The 25,454-nt window shown below is 35.3% G+C and overlaps 1 protein-coding gene across 2 annotated transcripts in view; it reads left to right on the plus strand.

Annotated features, from left to right (window-relative positions):
- The window catches only part of GBE1 (1,4-alpha-glucan branching enzyme 1), a 288,288-nt gene that overhangs the window by 86,636 nt on the left and 176,198 nt on the right, over positions 1-25,454 (plus strand). For both annotated transcript variants that reach the window (XM_019922679.3, XM_073804382.1), the window contains exon 3: positions 16,461-16,576. In XM_019922679.3, the coding sequence (XP_019778238.1) occupies positions 16,461-16,576 (116 nt within the window). The remainder of the gene's footprint in view (positions 1-16,460; positions 16,577-25,454) is intronic.

Raw genomic sequence — 25,454 nt, forward strand, 5'->3', positions numbered from 1 at the left:
CTTGCAGAGTTTCTGCTGAAAGATTAGATGTTAACCAATGGTGATTCCCTTGTATGTTATTTGTTGCTTTTCTCTTGCTGCTTTTAATATTTTTACTTTGTATTTAATTTTTGATAGTTTGATTAATATGTGTCTTGGTGTGTTTCTCCTTAGATTTATCTTCTGTGGGACTCTGCGTTTCCTGGACTTGATTGACTATTTCCTTTTCCATATTAGGGATTTTTTTCAACTATAATGTCTTCAAATATTTTCTCAGTCCCTTTCTTTTTCTCTTCTTCTTCTGGGACCCCTATAATTCAAAAGTTGGTGCGTTTAATGTTGTCCCAGATGTCTCTGAGACTGTCCTCAATTCTTTTCATTCCTTTTTCTTTATTCCTCTTTGTGGTAGTTATTTCCACTATTTTAGCTTTCAGGTTTCTTATCCATTCTTCTTGCTCAGTTATTCTGCTATTGATTCCTTCCAGGTAATTTTTAGTTTCATTTATTGTGTTGTTCATCATTGTTTGTTTTCTGTTTAGTTGTTCTAGGTCATTGTTAAACATTTCTTATATTTTCTCCATTCTATTTCCAAGATATTGGACATCTTTACTATCATTACTCTGAATTCTTTTTCAGATAAACTGCCGATTTCAACTTCATTTGTTTGGTCTGGTTGGTTTTTACCTTGCTCCTTCATCTTATATGTATTTCTCTGTCTTCTCATTTTGCTTAACTTACTGTGTTTGGGGTCTCCTTTTTGCAGGCTGCAGGTGTCTGCCCTTAGGCGGTAAGTTTGGTTCAGTGGGTTGTGTAGGCTTCCTTGTGGAGGGGACTGGTGCCTGTTTTCTGGTAGATGAGGCTGCATCTTGTCTTTCTGGTGGGCAGGACCAGTCTGGTGGTGTGTTTTGGGTTGTCTGTGAACTGATTATGGTTTTAGGCAGCCTCTCTGCTAATGGGTAGGGTTGTGTTCCTGTCTTGCTAGTTGTTTGGTTTTCGGTTTCTAGCTCTGTAGCTTGCTGGTCATTGAGTGGAAGTGGTTCTTAGTGTTGAGGTGGAGTTCTCTGGGAGAGGGTTCGCTGTTTGAAATTTTGTGGGGACAGGAGGTTTCTGCTGGTCTGATGTCCTAAACTCAGCTCTCCCACCTCAGATGCTCAGGCCTGACACCTGGCCAGAGCACCAAGACCCTGCCAGCCACACTGCTTTTGGAAAGTCTGAGGTCTTCTGCCAGCATTCAGTAGGTGTTCTGTAGGAGTTGTTCCATATGTAGATGTATTTTTGTTGTATTTGTGGGGAGGAAGGTAATCTCCATGTCTTACTCCCCCACCATCTTGAAGGTCCTCTCTAAATTGTAGAATTTTTGAATCTAAGTGCAGTTGTTAAGAAAAACATGATTATTCTTTTGAATTTAGATAAATGGCTATTATATTAGAAGCCAGAAAGCCTGATAATAATAAATGATTTAAATGTTCTTTATTTTAATGTGGCATTTCCTTAATGGCAGTTATGTTTATTCTTGAACATGTTAAACCTCCATATAACTTGTCCGTATTTTTCTGAAATTGGGTCTCAGATTTCTGAAATGGGAGTGGGGAAAGATGTGAAAATTGATGCCCTCAAGCATTTTAAAATCCAAATTGAAACTTGTACTACTGAGAGAAGTTTAACCTGAGAGTTTATGCCTATATCAGTATGACATAGAGTAGCAATTGAAGTTTTCTTACACCCCACAGAGCTAATAAACAGATTGGTTCATTTCAAAGTGATTCAATTTTCTTGTATTTTGGGTTTCAGAAAAGAAGGAGCACAGCCTTAATGAATTATTTCTTATGTGTGTTATAAATGTAGAAATAACATGTAGAGGTCTTTTTTAGATACTACATGTGTTTATATGTGGATAATTAGGTATTTTGTGAATCTTTAGGTTAATAGCATACGGAGCATTTTAGTGGATCACTGTTTTTGAGTGGTGATATTTAATTATATATATATTAGATTAATTACATATAATTTATATATTATATATAATATATATGCATACTTTTTCTTTGGCTGAACCATGTGGCTTGCAGGATCTTAGTTCCCCAACTGGGATTGAACCCAGGCCCCAGCTGTAAAAGTGCCAAGTACTTGCCACCGGACCACCAGGGAACTCCAACACTTTTTAAAACTTATAATTTTGTAACCTTTTTTACTTTATATATAATATATAATTAATCTAACATATAATTAAGTGTCACCACTCAAAAAAAGTGACCTTTTGAAATGTATTTATATATTATACAAACTATATATAATACTTCTGGAATTTAGCACATAAAGGAAAATAATCAAGATCTACCTTAAGTAGAAGTAAATACATTTTTTTCTTTTAATTACTATAGTTTTTCTTTTAAGCTATTTAGTTAGTGACCCATATTAATTGGGAAGAATAATAAAAAGGAATTACCTAGGTTTTTTTGTGTGCTTTTTAATGGTTTATATTATTTGCTAAATGTAGAGTTAATTTTTTATAATCTTAGTGTATAATGAAGTCTTATTGGAGAATACTATTTATGTTCCCTTGCAAAACTAAAAAGGAATGAGTTTTTTTGGTTAATTTTGTTCTTTGCTAAATTTCCAGTTTCCAAATTGTCTTGTGATCTTGATTTGGCATAAAAAGTTATAAGTTTATTCTTCCAGTAAAAACTTGCTGAGTACTTCTATGGGAGTAATGTACTGGCTGTTGGCATACAAAGATGAGGAATACTTGGTTGATCTATACCTTCAGCTAGCTTATAGTCAAAAACAAGGAAATCCGTATTGACACATATAATAAATGGTAACAGGTTTATAGTAATAGATGCAGGTAATAATAGATACAGGTTTAGACTATTTGTGGGAAGTTCAGAGGGGTAGTGCTCACTCTTACTTGGTGCACAAGTCAGCTATAGCAACAGTAGTGCTGTGTAACACACTATCCCCAACTCAGTGTGTTACAAAAGTAAGCATTTATTTCTCAGTCATATATATATGAATCTGCTCAGGTGGCTCTGTTTTTTAGAGGTCTTGATATGCTTAGGAAGGGTGAAGGGTAGCAAGCAAGATTTTTTTTTTGTTGGGGGGGGAATGAGACTACTGATGAGGGACAGGGGAATTGTTGCAAAGCATTAGCAAAACTTATTGTGTAAAAGGTACAAAGATTGCTGTAGCAGCATTTCCCTATTCTCGACTCCATGATACCAGTTATTCCAGACTGAATGTGACGTCTAGATCCATGATGCTCTCTGACATGTCTGTGGCTCATTGATATCTATTCTAGATCCCTTGCTCTAAGCTCTCCAGCTCTCCAACCTCTCTCTTCCTGAAAGTTCCATCTCCTTTGAACATTAGCGCTTCTACCACACTCGCCCTGTAAATCTGCAGTGTTGCTCGCATCAAATTGTTTAATTTCTCTGCTCATGCACAGCTTCTGGCCACCATGAGGAAAATCACACAGCCATATGAACTGCTGCTTCTGTGGGTTCATGGCCATTAACACTTTACAGAAATCACTTGCACATCCCTAGTCATCTCTTTCTTACATCTTCCACAGTAGCTACTTCAGTTTCACCACTCCCTGCATAATCCCTTATTTCACTGTCTCTTCATTTTCCATTAGTATAATACTTGCTCTTACTTTTCAGAGAAAATAGAAGACAGCAGAAAGGAATATTTCAACTTCCAAACCATTTCCCTAAAAAGATCTCTGTATCTATATTTATCCTTGCCACATGCTTTCAAAAGTTAGTAGAAGAAATTGATGTCACGAATATATGCATTGAATCATTTTCTCTTCTCTTCCTTAACATGGTAAATCTGTCTATTTACCTCTTCTTTCTCCTGTCAGGCTCTCCCTTTGCTGCTTGCTTTTTCTCTGTATATAAAGTTGCTCCCTCCTTTCCTTCCTTAAATAAATTGGAAAACTAAAGAAGATCCCTCCCTTAATTTGCTGTCAGATTTCTAGAATGATATTGTAGATTATTGTTTACTAAACCTGTGTGTGCATAGCACAAAATTAGGAAGCTTTATAAAAGTACAGATCTACTCCTGGATCTGATTCAAGGACCTGGGGTGGAGTCTATTGACTTCTAACTTTTAAAAGCAGCCATGTTGGGGAACTACCGTCGTAAATGAATATGTACTGACAGGAGTAATGCTGATCATATAGTATGTAGAAAAGGATACAAAACTGTAAGTTTAAAAATTTATATATGTATATACATACTTTTGTATATAATGTACATTATGGAAATGCACATGTCTGTGCATATAAATACGTATATAGTAAAAAAAATGAGAAATTTTAAAGTAAGGTGTTAGTGTAGAGGAGGTTCGGTTTATGAGTGCTTCAGTGTCTTTTTTATTCATGTTTTTTGGTTTTCATTCTTCAGAGAGTACACTTTTCTTTTGTGGTAAGAAAAAAATATGGCAGAGAAGTAATAGAAATAATAATAATAGAAATAATAGTACACTCAGTCACATGTGTTTTCCCATTAAATATCCCAGCCTCTCAATTTAGGTATCTTTTCCTTACTTGACTTTTCTGCAGTAGTAGATGGTGTTGACCGTTTACAGTTCCTGTAAATTCTCTTTTCTCCTAGTTCTGTATTCCCTATCCTTTTTCAGTAACCACCCAAGTAACCACTGTCTGTCACCCTTAATAACTAAAACACTGCTTCTTATCAATTTTAACTCTGAAATAGCTTTCAAGTGCATTCCCTTTTTTTCCTCCCCATCTTCACTGAGTGGTTTAAGAGAACCAACTGAGATGGGTATAACTGACACCGAAGGTGGAGTGACCAAGAGTTTCAAGTGTCACTGAAAGCTCATATAAATTGAAGTCTGAAAAGAACAATTGGGATTGGAAAGTTGGAGGTCACTGGTGACCTTTGCCAGAGTATTTCAGAAATATTTTAGGGAATGAAGAGATATAAGGAAGTGGAGATAGGAGTCAAGAAATTGGGCTGTCAGTGGCAGGAGAACCAAAGGATGACTTGGACCAAAGGAGAGGTTTTCTTCATTGTCATTGATGTTACTTCAGAATTAGCAGATACATCACTCCATCATATTTGGATGCTGAGATTAAAGAGCCTGAAGAGAGAGAATGTTTGAAAACCTCAGAGTGTGAGAAAATATTTGAAAACAGACAAAAAGAAAGAACAAAAATCAAGAAATTAGCTTTGAACAAGAAAAAAACAAAACACCTTTTCCTCACAGGACGGTCCATAACTACTGCTGCTGCCATCAGTGTCACCAAATCATCCTATTTTTTGTTATTTTAATGACTTTCATTAGTTCTTCTATCATAATAAAACCCTCCCTTATGTCATTAGTCTTGAGACAGCCTCTGCTCAAACCTTTTTTTTTTTTTCCTTCGTAAGGGAGTGGATTGTATGATAGTTTTAGATTTCTGTTCCTTATGGGTCTCTTTCAGCGTCCAAGGTAAATTCTAACATTAGCAGCAGCAGTTCGGTTGGTAATCACTCACAAAACTACTAAAAATCTGGGCTCCAAAAGGAGAAGATATACATTTTTCTTTGCTTAAAAGCCTATTTCCCCCCCGCCCCAGCTTCTAATATGGTCAAGTTCTACTTTTTCAAAGCCTTGAAACAATTAATTATTTTCTCTTGAAAGTCTTCAACTATCCACCTAGACTCTTTAGTCTACTTATTGACCGAGCTATCTTTCAGTATTAAATTTTTATATGTGTCTCCCTTTGTGGTCTTTCCCTTTACAATATCTCTGATAGAACCTGATTTTAGTCTAGCGCAAAAGCTCAATAGAAATGAACAGATAACGACTACCTGACCTTTAAAATACTTTTATTTTTTAACAGCTTTATTGACATACAATTCACATACCATACAACTAACCTATTTAAAGTGTACAATTTCATGGTTTTTAGTATATTAAAACAGAGTTCTACAACCATAACCACAATGAATTTCAGAATATTTTCATTATCTCAAAGGAACCCTGTACCCTTTAGCTATCATCTCACAATCTTCCCATCCCTCCCCTAGGCTTAGGAAACCACTTACTGTGTCTCTAGAAATTTTCTTATCCTGGATTTTTGAATCAGATAATATGTGGTGGAAAAAAAGCGAAAAAAAAAAGTGAAAAAAAAAAAGCGAGTTTTCACGTAGCATAATGTTTTCAAGCTTCCATCTTATAGTATGTATCAGTACTTCATTCATTGTTATAGCCAAATAATATTGCATTGTACGGATATGCATCATTTTGTATATTCATTTGTTAGTTGATGGGTATTTGTGTGGTTTTCACCTTTTGACTATCATAAGTAATGCTGCTATGAACATTCATATACAAGTTTTTGTGTGGACATATGTTTTCATTGCTTTAGGGTTTATAACTAGGAGTGGGATTGCTGGGTCAAAATGGTAACTCTGGCATTTTGGGGAACACCCAGACTGTTTTCCAAGGTGTCAGCACTGTTTTACATTGAGTTGTATAGTTTTAGCTCTTACATTTAAGTACTTGATCCATTTGAGTTAGTTTTGTATATGGTTTAAGATAGGAGTCCAGATATATCTTTTTCTGTGTGGAGATCTAGTTGTCCTAGCATTATTTGTTGAAAAGACTATTTTTCCCCCATTGAGTGGTCTTGGTCACCCTTGTTGAAAATCAATTGACCATTGACACATTGGTTTACTTCTGTTACATTGCTAGCCATGTTAGAAAATATTATTTTACTTTCATTGAAATATTTTCATAAGTGGCTATAGGGTTAGCAGGGAAATCTATATAATTGCTTTCCTGATTACTATAGGCCCCTCCCATGCCCTCACAGCAGGGACTGGTTCAAGTGGAACATCTTAAGATGAAAGATTGTGTTTTAGGGTGTAGAGAAGAGTCCTAAAGTCAAATCAAATTTATGACTTCAGGGGAGTCATAAATAGATTAAATTGCAGTCGGTAGTGATATAATGGATGAACTGGAGTACGTGCTGTAAGAGTCCTCCAACTAAGCTCCAGATGTTTGCTGACATGGAGGGATACAGTTCAATGTACTAGCCAGTTAAAACATAATTGAGAACCCTTCTTGGCACATGGGATGCCTTCCTCTGATGATTGACCATATTGCATTAGTACCTCTCTCCCATTCTTTCCCCTTCCTATTTTGTCCTGTTCTGCATTCTTTCTAAGCAAATAATGTACCTCTTCTTGGCTTTAACCATTAGTTTCTCTCTGCTTTACTTTCACTGAAAGATTATAAAATAAAAGGAGTCAAATCCAGACCAAAAACAAACCAGATAAAATGGCACAGAGATCAGTAATATAAGTCACAGCAGTGATAAATGCTTTTATCCTTAAGTCCCAAATAACATTTACTTTTGGTCAAGTGTAGATGGCAAGAATTGTTAGAAATTGAGTAAATTTTTAGAACCAATCGTCATGATATAATTTAGCATATTCTTAACTTGTCGTGGATGAAGTAAACTAAAATTAAATGGAGAATTAAAAAAAAAGAAATGACACATTTTAAGGATCTATGGAAGATCTGCAAAGATAGATCATACACTGGAGCACTTTTTAGAACTGAGTTCTGAGTGGTAGGCTCTGAGAGGGAGAGAAAGAGGTGAGGATGGGGGTTTAGGTAGGTAGGGGCACTTCAAGCAAAGCAGCTTTGCTTTTTTACATGTTTTGTATAGTTTCTATGCTGGAGTCCTTCATAAAATCTATTTTGAGATAATTGAATGGTTTATACTGCTAAAAATAAATAGATTGGTAAATAAATAACTGGATTGGTTACCACTGTATTAGACCATAAAGGACACCACATTATTATATTCCGTTCAATAAAACTAGAACTAAACGAAAAAGTTTAAAATAAAATACCCACTACTCAATTTCTCCCAAATAAAAATAGGATTAAAGAAAATATAAGAAGTTATAGTTATAACGTGCTTTGAAAAGAAATGAAAACACTGTGTATCAAAGCTATCTCTTCCAGCTAGGACAATAAAGAGAGGCAACTTTTCTCATGCTGGTTCTGAATCTGATCCACAGAACACAGAAAATTATTTGAATGCCTATTTTCTAAATTCTTCCAAGTGTAGTACATACAGGTACTATTCTAAGATGCATTGAAGAGAAGTTAATTTATTGCATACAATGGATCCGTAGGGCATTCGAACTTAATTCTCTTAGCGAACCCTGGTTGAACAAGGCAGGCATGCCTTGTTATTAAAATGATAATCTCCGGGCTTCCCTGGTGGTGCAGTGGTTGAGAGTCCTCCTGCCGATGCAGGGGACGCGGGTTCGTGCCCCGGTCTGGGAAGATCCCACATGCCACGGAGCGGATAGGCCCGTGAGCCATGGCCGCTGAGCCTGCGCATCCGGAGCCTGTGCTCCGCAACGGGAGAGGCCACAACAGTGAGAGGCCCGCCTACCCGCCTACCGGATAATCTCTGGTGTTGATGAGGATACGGATAGTTGACAATTCTCATATGCTGCTGGTGGGAGTATGAACTGCAACTGCTTATCCAGAAAGCAGTTTGTTAATCTGTTTAAAACCGTAAATAAATTAAAATCTTACACTCTTTGGCTGATAAGATCACTTTTTACAACTGATAGCAAGGAAAGAGATTTGGACAAGTATTTGTTCACAGAGACCTCATAACATAGTTTTTACAATTTTGTTATGGAAATTTCCTATTATACAGAAAAGTAGAGATGAGCTTTGTCTTAGTCTGTTCAGGGTGCTATAACAAAAAACTACAGCCTGGGTGGCTTATAAACAAAAGAAATTGATTTCTCACAGTTCTGGTGGCTGGGAAGTCCAAGATCAAAGTGCCAGCGGATTCAGTATCTGATGAGAGCTCTCTTCCTCATTCATAGACTGCAGTCCTTTCTTTGTGAAATCCTCACCTGGTGGAATGCAGGAGTGATCTCTCTGGGATTTCTTTTGTAAAGACACTAACCCCATTCATGAGGATTCTACCCTCATAACCTAACTACCTCCCAAAACCCCCATCTGCAAATTCCATCACACAGGTTCAGTTTATTTCCATTTTAAGAGACTTTTTTTTTTCTTATTTTCCCCTCTTTTTGACTTATTAAATTTTCTAATTTTATAAATTGTTTACCTGGTCTTATAGTCAAAATAAAGCAAGGTACAATCCTACAAAACTAATCTGTGTTTTCCCTCTTCATATACATAATCATTTCTCTTCACTTTTTGGGTTCTATTTTCATGCTTTTTGAAATCATAGGTGACTACATACAGTCATCCTTCAGTCTTTGGTGGATTGGTTCTGGGACCTCCCACACCTGCAAATACCAAAATCTGAGGATGCTCAAATCCCTTATATAAAATGATGTAGTATTGCGTTTAACTTATGCACATCCTCCTGTATTCTTTAAATCATCTCTAGATTACTTATAATACTTAATACCACATAAATGCTATGTAAATAGTTATAAATACAAAGTAAATGCTATGTAAATATTTGGCAGTACATAGTAAAGTCAAGTTTTGCTTTTTGGAACTTTCTGGAATTTTTCCCCTAATATTTTTGATTCACGTTTGGTTGAATCTGTGGATATGGAACTCTCTGATATGGAGGGCCAACTGTATATTCATTTACCACCCCCTTTCCTTCATAAAAGTATCATAATATAGATACTATTCCTATAATAAAGACACATAGTTAATTCTATTTAAAGTCACTTTTGGCACACTTTTTTTTTTTGGTCACGGAGAACGTTTCTTCTACGCATGCCTTTAAGAACAGTTTAGTGAGTGAAACTCTAGGTTATTTAATTTGTTCCCTAATTTCCAGAAAGCTGCATATCATAGGACTGAGCATATTGTTCTTTAAAACGATATTAGCATCCCATTGGTTCTGAAGTTAGTGGCATTCTGACATACTCTAGATTTTGTTCTTGAAAACCACAGCTCTCCTAAACTAATGTATTTTAAGAGCAGTTTTCCCTAAGAAGTAATGCTGGAGGTCTTAAGTTTATTTCCAGGGTGCTATCTTCTAGCAGAAATTTGATGATTCTTAAGTAACCATATGAGGAGAAGAATTATCTGGAGGGGAAAAAGAGAAGGTAATCAAAAAGCACAGGGTTATATGTCAGGACTGCTGTTCTCCACCTCCAAAAATTGTGTGGTCCTTCCATAATTCTGGGTAAGGGCAATGCCATAGGAGGTTCCTGTTCTGGATCTTATGACTTCTTGGAAACAGACTGGATGCTTCCTTGACATGAGAGAAGTCCCCAAACTTCCATCATGACAAGCCAACTTTGCATTATAAAGCTATGTAAACTCTGAATAATATGAAGCTTGAAACAATTAAACAACATTGTTTGATGAGGTAGGGTGTTTACTTGTTTTAAGGAGGTGATATTCCAAATATTTAATAATTTATGATGTAAGGGATATCGACTCAGATAGGAGGTGACTGACATCTGCCATATAGGCCAGTACTGGGCTTGTATTAGATCTGATATTAGATCTGCCACATCCAACAGGGACCTTACTTCACTAGCTCAGTGAAGCCTGCTTATGGCAGGGGTTGACCCAAGTACGGACCACATTGTTCAGCACATTGGCATCTTCATCAAAGGTGTGGTTCTACATAGTAAGTTGGGACCATTTCAACCATGCGTAAGGAATATATATATTAAACTGAGAAACTCTACAGAAATGAGGTGGCTAAGTCCTGATGAAGAGAAATACTTTACTGTGAGTTAAAGAGTTTGGGAATATTTGAAGAAGGCTGACATTTAAGAATTTTATGTGAGGATTATTACATTAGAAAAAGAAAGGTTGTTGGGCTTGAGATAATACAGAGTCTGTGTGCCTGATGGCAGTGACCTTAGTTAGCGTTTGATTGCCTGTGCCGAATGTGTGTTTGCAGTTCATGTTAAACTGCGCATAACACATCGTTTCTTTTCCATATCTCGATTTAAATTTGTCTGCTGGTTTTGAGTCTATGGAAAAATAGAATCTTTTGCATTGTAAAATATGATGATGAATTTCAGTCTGTTAGTAATAAAATACTTATTTAAATGTTTGCTTTTAAACTGTGTCAGGTTATTCAAACTTGATAATCATCGAAAGTCTTAGAAAATGTTTTAATAAAATAATTTATGCAAGCAGGAAACATGTTCTTAAAACACCAAGACTAGAATAATAAGCACACATTGCTTTAGGGGTACCTCATCCTTGAGCCTAGCAATGTCTAGGTTATGGCAGGAAATGACACACAGAAAAGAAGATGAGTTAAAATGTTAACACTTAAAAATTTTAATGTTACTTTTCTAGGTAGAAGCCTTCAAATTTATATTCATTTTCTGATCACAGTGGCCTGTACTTTTTAACCATGCAATCTATTAGTGAGAATATTATAAGAAACATTTTCTGTAGACACTTATAGCAGTATATTGAATATTGGTCTTAATATATGTTTTCTTTTAATGTTCAAATTTTTGTTTCCTCACACTGACACATTCAGATTCCTTAATATATCAGGTCTGTTCTGTAATCTTCATCTCACTGGTCATCCTTCTGAGCTTTACAAGCCTAGTGAATCCCAAATTCTAAATCCTAAATTTCATGTGAGTAAGATTTACCTTGAGGGATTATTAGTGATAATTTCTATTTCAGAATTTCCTTGAGCTACTGACTTGGAACATTATTTGGTAATCTATAAATCTAATCTAATCTAGAACATTACTCACAAAGCTATGAGCAGAGAACACCTGAAGTCAGCCGTCGAGCCAGGAAGTTGATTCTCAACGTGGTCCCTTAGCGAGCAGCAACATCACGTAGGGACTCGTTAGACGTTAGACAACATTATTAGACCATATTTCAGATATATTGAATCAAAGAACTCTGAGGGTGGAGCCCAACAGTCTGTTTTAATCAGCCCAATCTGCTTTAACAAGTGATTCTGATGTGAACTAAAGCTTGAGAATCACTGAACTACAGAACTCCCAATATGTAGTTCTGTGTGTGATAGAGAAACAAATAATTGTCACAGGTGATGATAGGATATTTTTGGTCCTGTCCTGAGGCCTACATAGAGATACAAACTATTTGCATTAAGTGCTTAATTAAAATTAGTTCTACCTTGTAGATTCAGGATATAAAGTCATGGAGGATTAAAATGAAAAATGAGTAATCTGGCTCTAAAAGTATGCACTTTAGATATATCTAATATGCCTTAGAACCATTTATCATTATTAATATTACTTTACTTTCAGTTATTTTCAGGAATAAAGTCTCATGACACTTAAGACTTAAATTCCCGGGCTTCCCTAGTGGCACAGTGGTTGAGAGTCCGCCTGCCGATGCAGGGGACACGGGTTTGTGCCCCGGTCCGGGAAGATCCCACATGCCACAGAGCGGCTGGGCCCGTGAGCCAGGGCCGCTGAGCCTGCGCATCCGGAGCCTGTGCTCCGCAACGGGAGAGGCCACAACAGTGAGAGGCCCGCGTACTGCAAAAAAAAAAAAAAAAAATCTCTCAAAATGTATCTTTCATCTCTTATTATTTTGCCTTCTGTGTTTTTCTAAAAAAAATTCCATTTAAAAACAAAACATTCACTTTTGTTTAATATTTTTACACCAATCATTGAATGTTTAATTTTTATTTACTTATTTTTAATTGGGTACTTCCACAATTAGTTCCCACAGTCATACCTAAATATACCTTAATGGTAGTTCCTTCTTTCTTAACCAAGGACTTAAGTTTATGAGAACAGATCCAAATCCAATGACTTTTCTGACTATTCTGTACCTGGACCTTAGATATCTGTATCCTGTAGAATAAAGCTCATCTTATTAGCTATTTTTAGAAAACAATTTTAGGGATAAACTGGTTTTATTAGAATAAAATCTTTCATATGCCTGCAGTACAGTAGAGGTGGTTAGTTTGGTTGGTGCCCATCTTTCAAATGGAAAGAAGCAATAGTATTTAATAAAGGGGGAAGAGTAAGGAAAATTTAGGGCTGAACACTGATTGGAGAAGGAATCAAGGAGCTAAAAGACTAGTGGGTGTGGCTGAAGAGGGATTTATGTGGGAGACAGCTGTCCAATGCAAAAATCTCAAGTTGTTTGATGTATGTACGCCCCTTGCAAACCTTCCCCTCTCTCTCCCTTTGAAACCTTTAGTATATTCTACATTGCTTATGATGGTTGGTAGATGGATTTTCTTTGGGAGCATATGTGAAGATGTTCCAAATTTTTCTTTGAAGATTGGAGTTCAGCAAGAAAAATGTACGTGTAGTAGAAGTTAACACCAGGATTTCCATGAAGAGGAGGTGTGGTAATGAAATGAAACTCTTGAAAATGATAGAAAAAACATTTTTTACAGTGTAGGATTAGAAATAATCAGCATTTGTGTTAGTGTCTCTAAGACACTATGAAAGGAGAAATGTGATTCAGTAAAAATATTTTTTCTTTATACAAATATTATAACATTACCTGTTTAAACAGATCTTAAAACTCAAGTGACTGCAAGCTGAAGAACTATTTCAACTGATATTCAAAAACTAATATTCAAAACCACATTTATTTTTACATTATTGAAAACAGCTTTTAAGTAAATCTGCATAAGAAAATTTCCCATATAATTGAAGTTTCACTTTCAAAGTAACAGTCTTATTTATAGTTGAATGTTTAGAGGATCCTATATTATATATTTTACTCTTCGTTTTGGTGTACTGTTACTCAGTTTAACCTTTTCCGGATGAAATCTGAATGTCATTCTGAACCCTAATTTTCAGTTTGGCATAGAGCAGGGCCTACATTAACCACTCAGTACATATTTAATGAATGAATGAATGAATGAACTAATGAACTGTACCCTTTATTTTCAAATCTAACCAGGAAAAGATCTGCTGCTGGTCTTAATTTTATTGTCTTAAATGATTAGCTTAAAAAGAAATTCAGTAAATGTATAAAGTGTTACACTACCTAGATCCTCATATTTCAAGCTGTTTTCCTTCTCTCTAATTATGCCCTAAATTCTTTCCTTTGGTAAAGGAATGTCACATCATAAACAGGTGAGATGTATTTGATGTTTTAGGGGCAGGAGAATATAGTAACACAGAGCTTGTTGAGCTGTTCCTGAAGATAAAACCGCCTTTAGATATTTTCAGATTGTCTTCTGATGGGGAGTAGAAAAATGTTTAAAAGGACCTTTATTTACATGTTGTTTCTTACCCCCACTCTACCCATGACATTCAGACTGGCTGAGAGTGAAAAACCTTAAGCCTAATGTGGTGAAAGTATTGGCATCTAAAAGAAGAAATCATAGCATAAAACAAGCTTCTTGGTGTTTTTATTATCTCCTTAATTGAGAATCTAATTTCATAGCACTATAGTGCATAGCATCACAGGGGCTTAAGTTTTCTTTAAACAGTGAAATATTTTAGGCATAAACAAATAGGGGAAAACGTAATAAGCATCTCTGTGTACACCACCTACCTTAAAAAATAAAACATTACAGATATTATTAAAACTTCCTGTGTTCCCTTTCCTCTACCCAGTGGAAATCACAATAGAATTTGATGTTTGTCATTCTTATTTTTCTTTTGATATTTTTACTACATATGTATGTATCAATGTTATATAATACTGTTTTGCATATTTTTTGAACTTTACATTAATGGTATTTCTATACACCTTTAAAATGAACTTCAATGTTTTACCTATTCCTATATATTGAATATTTAATCCAATCAGTTTATAGTGTTATATAACATCCTGTTTAATTATAACATGATATATTTACCCATTTTGTGGCTGATTTAACTTTCAGTGGCTTCCATTTTTTGCTATTGCAAGCAATTCTTCAGTGAACATCTTTGAATATTTTCTTGTGACCATTTGTGAGAATTTCCCTAGGGTATTACCTAGGAGTAGGATTGTTAGACCCCAGAGTTAACATAGCTTCAACTTTGCTATGTAATGCCAAATTGTTTTACCAGTTTGTACCCTCAGCTGCAGTGTTATTTTGTATCCTTGCTGACTACTTGATATTTTCAAACTTTTAGTTTTTGCTAATCCAGTGGATGAGAAATGACATCTCACTGTTGTTTTAATCTGTTTCCTTAATTATGAGTGAGCTTGAGCATCATTATGTATGTTTATTGACCATTCATATGTCCTCCCCTGAATATCTTTGTTGATTTTTCTATTGGTCTGTATTTTTTTTCTCATTGATTTATAGATATTGATATATTTTGGATGCTCTTTCTTGGTATGTTCATTACAAATGTATTCTCCCAGTTGGTAGCTTGTCTTGTCATTCTGTCTATCTATCTATCTATGTATGAAGGAAGATAAGTCTATAATTTTTGTAGTCAAATTTATCAGGCTTTTCCTTAAGGTTTTGTATGTACGTGTATGTGTGTGTATATGTATGTATTTTGTCTAAAAAACACTTTTAAACCCAAGATTATAAACATCTTTTCCTGTATTTTCTTCTAAGCATTTTATCATTTTGTCTATCATATTTAAACATTAATCTATGTTCAAATGATTCTTCAGTAATATTATTGGTAGAGATCCACTTCATTTTTTTTTCATAAGGATCACCAATTGTCCCAGCACCACTTATTATACAGTGTGTCCTTTACTCACTGATTTTTGTTTGTTTGTTTTGTTTTTGTTTTTGTTTTTTGCGGTACACGGGCCTCTCACTGTTGTGGCCTCTCCCATTGCGGAGCACAGGCTCCGGACGCGCAGGCTCAGCAGCCATGGCTCACGGGCCCAGTTGCTCCACAGCATATGGGATCTTCCCGGACTGGGGCACGAACCCGTGTCCCCTGCATCGGCAGGAGGACTCTCAACCACTGTGCCACCAGGGAAGCCCTACTCACTGATTTTGAATGCCACCTCTATTACATGTTAGATTTCTATGTGTCCATTTTGGCTTTTCTTCAGCATCTGTAGTCCACCTCTCCTTTGCCTCTTGTAGTTTATAACCTTCTACCTTTCTTGCTTGAGGCGTTTCTTTAGATTTTAACTCAGCTCTATCACATACTTGTGGATTTGGGTAATATGATTTTAATAATTTTTCACCATTTTTTTTCTACCATAACATGTATTTTATCTAGTTGCCTAGAATGCATTTCTATTTTTTTCATATTATCTCCCTTTGTTGATGGTGTTTCTTAAAAAAGCACCCATCATTCTATTTATTGATAGAAGTAATAGAGTTGAAAGTACAATGGAAAATGTGTTTGTAATCTTTAATCTTTAAAGTTTGCAAAAGGCAAACTTTCAAATATGCTTTTAAAAAATAAGTTAAGCATAACCTGCTTTTTCTAAATGACTAGTAGAGTATTTTGTTTAGTACCTTAGAAAACAATGTTTTTTAGGCAATTTGATTCTGTATAAGTAGGCAGTATATTATACTTTGATTGAAATTTATTGAGTATTAGTCCTATAATGCTATTGTTAATTGATCATCTTTATTTTTTCAGATGATTGGAATCCATTTGCATACCCATATAAAAAACTGGATTTTGGAAAATGGGAGCTGTATATCCCACCAAAGCAGAATAGATCGGTCCTAGTACCTCATGGATCCAAATTAAAGGTACTTTCCTCCCTCCTGTTTTCATTTGAACTTACTATTTTCTTTTTGCCCTGTTTGAAAGGTTTGATTTAAACTATTAAAATGTAAAGTGATGCATGATAATTATGGGAGAAACAGTGTAAATTTTTAAACAGAGGAAAATTTAAGAGAAGTCATCACAAATTGAAATGTGTTAGACTGGAATTGTTTGGTTGGTAAGGTACTGAACTTACTAGTTGTATTATTATCAACTTTGGAAACCTTATAGAAGGATCACTGAATAACTGCAAAAGTTTAGTCTGGAAAACAGAAAGTTTGATTAAAAAAAAAAAAAAAAAAAAGAAACCTGTCTTCAAGTCAGCCGGGCAGAGAATTTTTACCTGTAGAGACAGACTTGATGCAATTGACTTTGTGATGAGCCACATAAATGTGGGAGGCTGTGTTGGAGACGCATGCCTTTTGGGGATACGATTTTCTTGACCTCTTTCTGCTCTTTGATATCAGGGCTGTTGCTTCTCCTGTTCTCCTTGGATTAGCCTAGGGGCCTGCCTGTCCTCTACTTCCCCTCTGCTTTGGCTGACCATGCAGCTCTGCATTTAGGGTGTGCAGAGCCAGCACAGCTGCCCTCTTCTGTCTCCTCAAGGGAGGCTTGAAGGATGGGTCCCAAAGTCTGGATTACCTGTCACAGATTTGATTACATGAGAAGCGATCTAAATCCTTTAACATTTACTTGATTTTAGCCCATGCTCATATAATTATATAATATTTCCATGTCCCTTGTATCTCTTTCCCTTCCTTGAACGTGTGATAGCATTCATAGCATTTTTCATGATAGATTCTGTAACTGAATTATATTTTTATTGGCATTTGTTATTTAACAATATTAACCAGCGCTACTTAAAGTATATTTAAAATAAAAAATGTGTTGTATGTTTGTTTTGCAGTTTTTTACAAATAATGAAATTATAAGTGTACCTGACAATACTGAAATATTGCCACACATAATAGAGTTACCAGAAGAGCATATTGTCTGGAATAAAGAGACATTTTTATATGGGATAGCCGCCAAGGTTCTCCTAAATCTGAAGTGAAAAGGAGAAAAAGTAGCTACAGTATACAATAAGAGGGATTTAAATTTAATATATATAATCCCTTTTCCAAGTCAGTATAAGCTTCACGAGAGCAGGGGCCTTTGCTGTTCTGTTTGCTAATACTGTATGTTTTCAATTCTTAGAAGAGTGCCTGGCACAGAGTAGGCACTCAAAAAATGTTTATTGAATGTTAAAGCCATTTTTAGGCCCAATCTTTGAAGGAGTAAACCATAGAGCTTGATTTTTCTATGGTCTGTAAGTCCTGATTTTAGGAAACTGTGAAGCAAGGCTACTATTATAGTACTGATTTCATTGTTGCTTTAGGTCTTTTGGACATTTGTTTTGTTATATTTTGTTTTTAAGAATTGAAATTTCCAGTTTTTTAAAGTGCTGCAGAAATTTTTTTGTCTTCTTAAATTAGAAAATTTTATGGGCTCCAATTACCTACTCTTTGCATTAAATGGCAGGTGAATTAATTAATTTTTTACAGTTTTTAAAATTGAAGTATAGTTGATTTCCAATATTATATTAGTTTCAGGTATACAACATAGTGATTCAGTATTTTTATAGATTATATTCCATTTAAGTTTATTACAAAACAATGGCTATATTTCCTTGTGCTATGCAATATATCCTTGTTGCTTATCTATTTTATAAGTAGTATTTTGTATCTCTTAATCCCATACTTCTATTTTCCCCCTCTCTCCTATCCTCTCCCTACTGGTAACCACTAGTTTGTTCTCTATATCCATCAGTCTCTTTCTGTTTTGTTATATACAGTGAATGAGTTAATTTTCATGTGTTGTTTTTATACATTGGGAAAAAATGATTACTAGGAATGAATGCTTATTAACATATACAGTTAATAATTATAGGCATTTGCCTCTCCCATCCAACTCTAAAACTTTTATATTTTCTCCTATGGTCTGAGTGTTTGTGTCCTCCCCCCAAATCATATGTTGAGATACTAATTCCTGATGTGATGGTACTAGTACATAGGACTTTGAGAGGTGCATAAATCATGAGCGTATAGACCTTCAAATAGGATTAGTGGCCTTAAAAAAGAAACTCCAGAGAGATCCCTAGCCCCTTTCACCACATGAAGATACAACAAGAACTCTGCAACCTGGAGAAGAGCCAACACCAGACCATGCTGGCAGCTGATCTTGAACTTCCAGCTTCCAGAACTGTGAGAAATCAATTTCTGTTGTTTGTAAGCCACTCAGTCCCTGATATTTTGTTATAGCAGCCCAAATGGACTAAGGTGCTTTCAACACTATGCTATGTACTATACTATGCTTTTCTTCATAAATTCATTTGACCTGGATGAAATGAAATAATAAAAAAAAATTTTTTTAAAGCATCTTTTACCTTTTTACTTAAAAAAAATCTATATCTAACAGTAAACATTCAAAAAATATCAATCAACTGTTGTGTAATCTTTCTTCATTATTATTCTCTAAAGATTTCAGTGAGGGTAAATTTACTGGAAATTTAGGCCCAAAGTATCACTCATAGTGTTTAGATGTTTCAAATTTTGAGGAAACATTTAGATGCTATTATAATGTCAATATGGTGATATAATTAGTTTTTCACTTATGGGAAATGATTTATCAGATTTTCTTTGGGGGGGGGGCTGGGGTTAAATTCTCTATTAAAAATCAACTAACTTAAGGTTTTTGGCCTTTCAATCTGAAATTGTCTCTAGGTAGTCTACCTTGGTAATTAAAAATCTTGTCTTAAATTGAACTTGAAAACTTATTTCATCCCACAAGGGATTGACCTTTATAACTCACTTGTGGATGTTTCTCTTACGAATTATCTGGTAACCATTCTCAAAAAAGAATATTACCTACCATTGAAATAATAGCTTTATTTTCTTTCCAAATACCTGGTCTTTTCAACTGAACACTTTGGAAGAAGATAGCCCATTGCTTATATGGTCACGTAAATGTCTCCTTTCCATGTTTTTAAGTGAGTTTACTAAACAAAATATTTAAAAAGAAAAGTAATAAGGTGAGGAGGTCAGTGAAAGACCCCACGTCAGGAAAAGTGAGAGGTCGGGGAAAGTGAACTTGAAAGGTGGGTTGGGGGCAAACTGAAGAATTCCTTTCTTTTCTTCTGATTTCCATTTTCTTCTCTTTTAAAAAAAATCATTCCTATTAATATCCATATGACTAGCAATGGCAATTAAAATTGTCTTCTTTTAAGTGTTTAGGATGTTTATGCACTTTAACTTTTCCTTGCCAAATCAGTAACAAAATGGACTAGGATAAAGGTTTTTTGATACCAGACTTTTAACCTTTTTGAAGGATCATGTATTAATCATCTAGAGCTACAATAACAAAATACTGTACTGTGGGTGGCTTAAACAACAGAAATTAAATTTCTCACAGTTCTGGAGGCTGGAAGTCTGAGATCAGCCAGCATGGTTGAGTTCCAGTGAGTTCTTTTCCTCGCTTACAGATGGCACTCACATGGCACTAATCTTATCAACAGGCCCCATGCTCATGACCTCATTTAAACCTAATTATCTCCCAAATGTCCTGTCTCCAACTACCATCACAGTGGGGTTAGGGCTTCAACATATGAACTTGGTGGGGGGCACAGTTTGGTTCAGAGCAGATCATATTGCTTTCTGAATTATATTTAGATGTTATACAATTGATTGGTAGAAAAGGGTCATGGAACTTAATACCTACATTTGCAGTTTTCTCAGATGAGACACATGAAAGAAATTAGAGATTATTTTACATTCATATTTAATTTAATCCTCACGGTAACACTGTGAGATAAAATACTGTTATTATATATTCATTTCATAGATGAGTAAACTGACATTTAGAGAGGTTAAGTAGATGGTATTGCCTGGACTTGAATTCAGGCTTGTCTAATAGCAAAGTCCATGGTCCTAACCATTGTGCTACACTGCTGGTCAAGCTAAGGGTTCATAGAGAGAAAAAGGAAAAAACAAGTGATACAGAGGAAGTAGAACTTGAGCCTTGTCTCAGGTCTAACTAATTATTTTATACCATAATTGCTTTTGCTTTTTTGTGTGGGGACTACTGTCTCCATTTTTCAGTGTGCTGAATATTGAAGTGACCTTCCCTGAGAATAGAAAGGAGATAGAAAGTTTGTGGAAAGAGTTTGCGTTTTAGAGAATAAGAGATCAGATTGATTACATAAAGTGAAACTAGTTATTGAGGGCTAGAATGAGATTGCTAGGCAGAAGGATGCCACTGGGCAGGGATGTGGCATGTTGAAAAATTAGTATCTGCATATTTGCTTAAGAAGGTTAATCTCATAAGCACTTCATCCTATATTTCTGGACTATTTTCTTGTGTCATTTCTTCATCTATTTCCTTCTCTCCACATTTTCTGTTAACTGTTTTAGGATATTCTAGTATTTCGATATTGAATCTCCTAGATTTTCTTATCTTTTTGTCAAGTTCCCCATCATTCTGACTTTCTGTTCCATTTTGAGAAGTTATCTTCCAACTGTATTATTTTAGTAATCACATTAAAAACATTTCTAATAAAATGCCTGTGTTGTCTACCTTTTGTGTAGATTCTGTCATTGTTAAATATTCAAAGATAGTTTTATCTTTTTGAAAGTATTATAGATGTTTTATTTTTTCTCCCAAGTTTTCTTCTTGTTCCCCCACCCCCTCACTGTTTCTTTCAGATTTTCTTTTCCTGTGTGTTTTTGGTTTTTTTTTAGTCCCTTGTCTTTTGTGTTGCAGGCTCTCTTGAAATGGCTGGTGATCCATGATAATATCATTTTAGAATGAGTTAGGAAAAGACAATTGAAAATTCTGTTTTTGGTGTGCTTTGTTCCTGGTGATCTTCACTGTTGGGTAGTCAGAAAGTGAGATAGCCTTTATATTGATGGAAGGAAGTGAAAGTTTTTCTCTGAGGTCATTTAGTTTTTGCAGAGGTGAATCTTCCAGTCTCTTACAAGGGATGGGTTTAAAGGGTATGGAGTGGAGGAAGTTTTATGTGGCTACTGGCATCCTTGCATAAGGACAGGGAAAGTACATAAGGGTCCCAACTTTCAGTAAGACTGAATCCCTCTATTTTTAACCATATGATTCACACCTGCCATTTGCTATGCTCATTGTCTCTGAACTTGGAGCCTTCCTAGTTCAGTGTTTTTCAGAGAGTGAACCTCTGATCTCCCATTTGAGGGGTGAGAGGTAGCATTTTGGAGGAATACACGTTTATCTGTATGGGTTAGGGGAAGGCTCTGCTGAAGAGCCTACAGTGCCCTTGTTTAACACTGCATCTTACCTTCTGCCATAGTACTAGAAGCCTCCAGATGCTGAGTTTCCTAGGGCTTCTGTGAAGCAAACTGACCAGCTCTCTTCAGTTTCTTCCTCTGCAATAGCAGATTTTAATTTTTTCCTGTCTACTTACTTCCTTACCACTCCAACTACTTTCTAAGTTCCAAAAACTTGTTGAAATTTCTGTTCTCTTGTTGCCTCCTTTTCTGTCTTTCTCTGTTAATAATTTTTGTATTCCTTTGCTGTTGTTTATTTTAACAGAAGTTTGGTAGGTTTGTTATTTTGATTACACTTCTTAAACCCCCGTATTTAAAAGAAAGCAGAAAAAAAATACATCTTCCAGATAGAAGAATATTTTATAATTCTGGGGCCTCATTTGAGTATTACATTCTTATCGCATGCCATGATTATAAAATTTTGGTCAGACTGATTATTTCTCGCTTGTGGTGTCTTTACATATTATTATATGTGATAAAGATTTTCTTCTCTATGACCCACAGAAAATCCTTTACTCACTTCACTTGTTACCTGGTTCAACTTAATCAACCTTTAAGACCCTGAAACATCTAATTGTGGGAGAATGTGTAGGTCAAATTAGATGCACTTTCCTTTACCACAGAGCTTATAATTCTGTGTTTGCAAAATACACCATGAATGTTAATGAACCTAAATAACGTACTAAGAAATGGTCTTCCTCTGTAGATGAGAATAAAGACTTTTTAATTGATTCATTTTTCTTTTGTTTTTTTCTGAAGCTCTCTAGAATGTTGGCAGGAAACACAAAATAAATCTGTAAATTTCCAAAGCAGTCTTTTTACCAATATTTAGCATAACTCTGTTTGCCTAGAGGGTGGGTGAGGTAGAAAGTGTGAGTGTTTCCTTCTATTTTGAGAGTGCTCCACATTAATTTATCAGATTTTACTCTTTTTCTTTCTTAATATCTTAGTTAGCACATATTTAGTTTTATATTTTCTGCACTCGACGTATTGCACTGTTTTCCCTGGATGTATGTGAAGAAATAAAAAATAAAATGCCTGCACTTTGAATTTATTGCCCACTTGGAGAAAGTGGGCAATACTCACCCACTCACCAAACTCACCATAAACAAATGAGTCACTTGAGCATTCTGTGGCTGGTAAGGGAGTAGAGGAAGAAGCTTATTTATTTTTGAGAGGTTTATAACAGGAAAGTAAGAATAAGTAAATAGAATATGTGGTTGTTTCTTTTTTATATTTGTTAGTTCCTTTCATTTTTGGTTAAATATTAATAGGGCTAAGAGGGGACCCAAGAACGAAGATGACAGGGAGAGAGGACAAGGATTAGAGATAGATTCTTAGGAAACCGGAAAGATGGAAAAGAATAAAGGTCACAGGTTGAATAGTTAGTTAGGGAATGATTATGGAAAGAGATGCATTTTAAGCTTGGTCTTGAAGGAGTTAATGGATTAGATTAATGAATAGGTTGTCAGGGGTCTATTAGAGAATAAAAGAAAATAAAGTTAAGCAAGATTATACAGGAATTAGCCAATTCTATATGAGAGACAGTGGTCAGTTTGACTTGTATTGACTTATGAAGATGTCACATGTGTAAGGAGACTAAATGGAATAATGAATCTATTTTAGGAAATTTTACTCTAAAAGCGTGCAGGGTCCTACAATTGCTAAATTTTGACAGAGATTATTTTTTGCTTTTTCTTAAATCCTACATTTCTTACTTTAAGAAAAACCTCAATAATTAAAAAAAATGAACAATTTATTCTTTAACCTGTGGTGTTTTTTGACCCTTAATGATCTTATTTTTTTTTCCCTCAGAAATGTTCATTCTCTCTCTTCCAGAGCATATAAAAATGCTGAAGTAATCTTATTATCAATGAACAAAAAATAGTCACTGTTAATGGATCCTGAATGTTCTTTCTTTTTCTTTTATGTCATAAAGATTCCTAGAAAGAAGAACTTTACTATCATGTACATCTTCTCTGTCTATACCCTCACTTCCAATTCATTGTTTTCTATCCTCTCCTACTCTGATTTAATAAAAAATAAAGTAAAATGGTCCAAGTAGCTGGTGATGATAATTTAAATTTAAGACCTATGAATGTAGCAATATAAATCTCATTTACCATTATGAATCATTTGAACCACATATTCACATTAGTATTTCATATAAATTTATAGATGATTTCTACTGTGTCATGGCCTGTGATAGGATCTGAATCTTCTGCAGTTCCTGAGTGATCATTTCTAGTTATGTCATGGGTAAAATACATTCTTTTGCTGTGTACCACCTGCCAACTCAAACTTGTCATAAATCATTGCATTTGCAGCTTACTTGTTAGCACTTTCTTTTCTTAAGGCACATCCTGTAGAAATTCTTTTAGTGATGACTTGAGATCTTATGTATTTGTCTAGGATTTTATATTTCTGGTTTTGTCTTATATCCAGTGTTGCTGATAAAATCCTGATAATTTGATTTTTATTCCTTTGTATGTAATCAGCCCTTTCTCCTGGTAGTCACTTGGATTTCCTCTTTATCCTTCATGTTCTAAAAATTTCACTATTCGCTGTCCTAATACAGGATTTCATTCATTACTCTTTTCTTGAAATGGTCTTACCCTCATAAATCATCTTCTCCTTGGTTCTCATTTTCCCCCCATCCATTTTCATATTAGAGCCATAGTCATCATTGTAAAATTTGAAATCTTCTCATGTTATCCTTCTGACTATAAACCTTTGTGATAAACTCTCCCCACACCTGATTTGGTTATAGACAGGGTTTTCAAACTGTGCGATAAGAAGCTGACCAGGTCAGTTTTCAGATTCTCCAGCACTCATCTGAAATAAGGAGATTCCTTTTCTGTTTTATAGTTGGGCTCCCATGTATGTTTATGTCTAAATAATGATTTCTTTGTTTTAAAAGAATTGAAGAACAATGACCTCTAGGCTGAATTCCATACTCCTTAGCTTACCATACAAAGCCCTCCATGCCCTGGCCATTGGGTTCCTCTCCGGCTTTGTCTTTATCCTTGTCTTAGTCTGTTTGGGCTGCTATAATAAAGTATCATAGCCTAGGCACCTTATGAACAACAGAAATGTATTTCTCCCAGTTCTGGAGGCTGGAAGTATGAGGTCAGAGTGCCAGCCTGGTAGAATTCTAGTGAGGGCTCTTTTCTGACTGCCAGCTTCTCATTGGTAATGTCTCTTCACATGGTGGAGAGCAGAGAGAGGAAGCAAACTCTCTAGTGACTTTAATAAGGGCACTAATTCCATTCCTGTGAGCTCCACCCTCTTGATCTCATTCTAATGCTAATTACCTCCCAAAGGCCCTACCTCCTAGTACTATTACACTGGGGGGGGGGGTGGGTTTCAACATATAAATTTTGCAGGGGGCACAAACATTCAGTCCATAACAATAAGGTATACTGTCCATACTAAATTACTTGCTGTTGCTTAAATGCTGTTCTGGTCATATCTCAGCAAATGCAAAGACAGCATCTCTTTTATGTGGAATGGCTTTCCCCTATTTTAG

The sequence above is a fragment of the Tursiops truncatus genome, chromosome 4, assembly GCF_011762595.2.
Source record: "Tursiops truncatus isolate mTurTru1 chromosome 4, mTurTru1.mat.Y, whole genome shotgun sequence".
Classification (NCBI taxonomy): Eukaryota; Metazoa; Chordata; class Mammalia; order Artiodactyla; family Delphinidae; genus Tursiops; species Tursiops truncatus.